Source organism: Caenorhabditis briggsae (assembly GCF_000004555.2).
Source record: "Caenorhabditis briggsae complete genome, chrIII, whole genome shotgun sequence".
Lineage (NCBI taxonomy): Eukaryota > Metazoa > Nematoda > Chromadorea > Rhabditida > Rhabditidae > Caenorhabditis > Caenorhabditis briggsae.
Window position 1 is genome coordinate 4,785,817 of NC_013490.2, and position 2,476 is coordinate 4,788,292.

Genomic DNA, 2,476 nt, shown 5'->3' on the forward strand with positions numbered 1-2,476 from the left:
AATTTATCAGTTGAGCAACTATCAGTTGAAAAATTTTTTAATATCTTTAGCAATAACCGAGATAATCGGTGGGCTTCTTTTAGAGGAAGTACGGTAATTTATAGCTTGAATAACTTTTCTAATCCAAAATCTAATCAATACTGAAATAGGAAAATTAAAAATGTCTGGAATCTTTTGAGCTAACGGTTTCTAAAAACCAAAATTTTTATAAATTCCTAAAAATTCTAAACATCCGAAACTCAAAGGCTCTCATTTTCTCTTCTCTAACCTAACTAATCAACCAACAATTTAATTTCAATAGAAAGTAAAAATTCTAATTTCCTTCTTATAATTTTCAGCACGTTCCTCAAAATATGGACGAGCTTCTCGATGATCTGATGAAAATGAAAGCGGTCCTTCGCCAACACGAACGTCGTATCCGAATGCTCGAAGAGGAAATCGCTGATCGCAACATGAGCAATGCATACTCCTTCTAATTCTATTTTGAATATATTTTTACTGAATATTTGTAAAAATGTTTTCTTTTTTCTTTTTCAAATAAAATATATAGTAACGACTACACCGTTCAGTAGTTGATTTCTCTTTCACACTCTCGCCACTTCCTATATTTTTTATCCCGAGGATCCACGGATTCCGGTTATTTGAAGAAGAGAAAGGACTGTTGTTACGCCTTCTCTACTTTCACCCCCTCTGCGCAGAATTTCCATCATCCCGTCTCTCTCTTCTTCCCTTATCAACTGACACGTATCAATTCCCGAATCAGATCACAAATACAACTGCCCCCGATGGTTCTAATTTTTCTAGTATTCTCAGTTATCGTCTCGTTTGTGGGTCCACCCACAGCTGATGCGTTTTTGGCATCTGCATTTTCTTCCGTTTCTCAGGCTGGAAAAACATCAAACTGTCATGATTGGAGTGAATATGGTCCTTGTTTCAGGTAATCTTTGGATTGCCGTATCTGTTCTATTAGAAGCTCCTAACCATCAACTTTGAGCTCAATTATCTCGATTTCGGTGAAAATTATCAAAAAGTTGTCAACTAATAAATAATTGTTGATATTATGATAAAAAATTTGTCTACTTACACCTTTCACAGAAATCGAGATAAAAGAGCTCAAAGTTGACAGTTTGGTTAGACTTTTGTTAGATGAAATACGGTAATATTGAAGTTTGTTTATACAATTTTATCAATGAAAAAGTTATTAAAGAAACTTCCAGATTCTGTTTATTCTGTGTTTTCACTGCTAGTTTTTACAAGAATTCTGAATCGACCTAAAAAGAACAGATATTTCTTTTCAAAAAAGTAAAGTTCACAAAATCCAAGAAAAAGTAGATTTCTGGCTTTTTTTATAAATTTCATTCAATTTCAAAACTATTTGAAAGAGCTATCTGGAGAAAATAGAATGTCGAAAATTGCTGTTCCAGTACTCTGTTTAGTTTTTCGGTCCTTATCAGCTAATACTACTGACTGTTGCCCCTAAAATAAATTTTCAATAACTTCAATGATCGCCATACATTTCCAAAAACCTGATTGCTTTAGTATCTTTAAAGATGATACTTTATCGTTTGTTTCATTTTACAAAAATAGGTTCTTGACCTTGAAAAATCACAAAAGCAATACATTTCTGTTTTCAATTTATAGGAATATCTCGGTTCCAAATATCAGAAACCACTTTTGAAAAACGTTTTTTCCAGTACATCAGACCGTTCATTCTGGCGAAACCTGCCTCAACAATGCTACCAAAACCGTTACATGTCTCTAATCACCGGAATCGGAAATCCGATTGTTCAAAAAGTAATGGACTACGCCGAACTGTTCAACAAGTCGGCAACCGCGTGTGGAATGTGCAACGTTCAAGTGGCATGTTCGCCGCGATGTGATTATGTTGCTGGGTATGAAAAAAAAATAATTGGTGGGGAGGGAAAAAAAGAGAGAAGAATGTGTGAAAACTGACAGTAAACATAGAATTTAGTGGCAATTCGTTCGGAGTCGTCGACCGGATTTGTGATCTTCCGACCGAGAAACAGGCATGTGCAATGACTCCACAGGCATATGATGAAGATTCGGGATTGTGCAAAGTCTGGCCGCCAAGGTAACTTATGCCATTTTTTAAAAGTATTGCTTCATTAGTAACCGGTTTAATGCCTTCAATTTTTATCCAGAATTGAAAGTCTTGATTTTGAAAGTATCATAAACACTCTAAAAGAAGCCCATCCTGCACTTTGAGCTCAATTATCTCGGTTCCTTCAAAAGATATCAAACGGTAGTCAACTGATTAAATGTTTATTGTAAAAACATTACTATTTTATCAGTTGACAGATATCTGATATTTTCTACAGGAACTGAGATCACAGGTGATTCGCGAACTATCCGTTACGGACGCTCCGCGTTCGCGCGCGGTTGAAATAGGAACCGCATACGGACCGTACGCGAACAGTTTTTAGTAAAATTTTTGTTTTTAGTAAAAAAAATGCGA

General features: G+C 35.3%; 2 protein-coding genes across 2 annotated transcripts in view; both read left to right on the forward strand.

The window, feature by feature from the left end:
• Cbr-cor-1 overlaps window positions 1–476 on the forward strand; it is a gene marked incomplete at both ends in the record, with an annotated part of 5,565 nt that extends 5,089 nt beyond the window's left edge. The window contains one exon of the mRNA XM_002646964.1: window positions 339–476. Within this exon, the coding sequence (XP_002647010.1) occupies window positions 339–476 (138 nt within the window). The remainder of the gene's footprint in view (window positions 1–338) is intronic.
• A 309-nt stretch (window positions 477–785) lies between these two features.
• The window catches only part of CBG23797, a gene marked incomplete at both ends in the record, with an annotated part of 3,473 nt that continues 1,782 nt past the window's right edge, over window positions 786–2,476 (forward strand). The window contains 3 exons of the mRNA XM_002646965.1: window positions 786–937; window positions 1,695–1,892; window positions 1,973–2,092. Coding sequence (XP_002647011.1) covers window positions 786–937; window positions 1,695–1,892; window positions 1,973–2,092 — 470 coding nt within the window. The remainder of the gene's footprint in view (window positions 938–1,694; window positions 1,893–1,972; window positions 2,093–2,476) is intronic.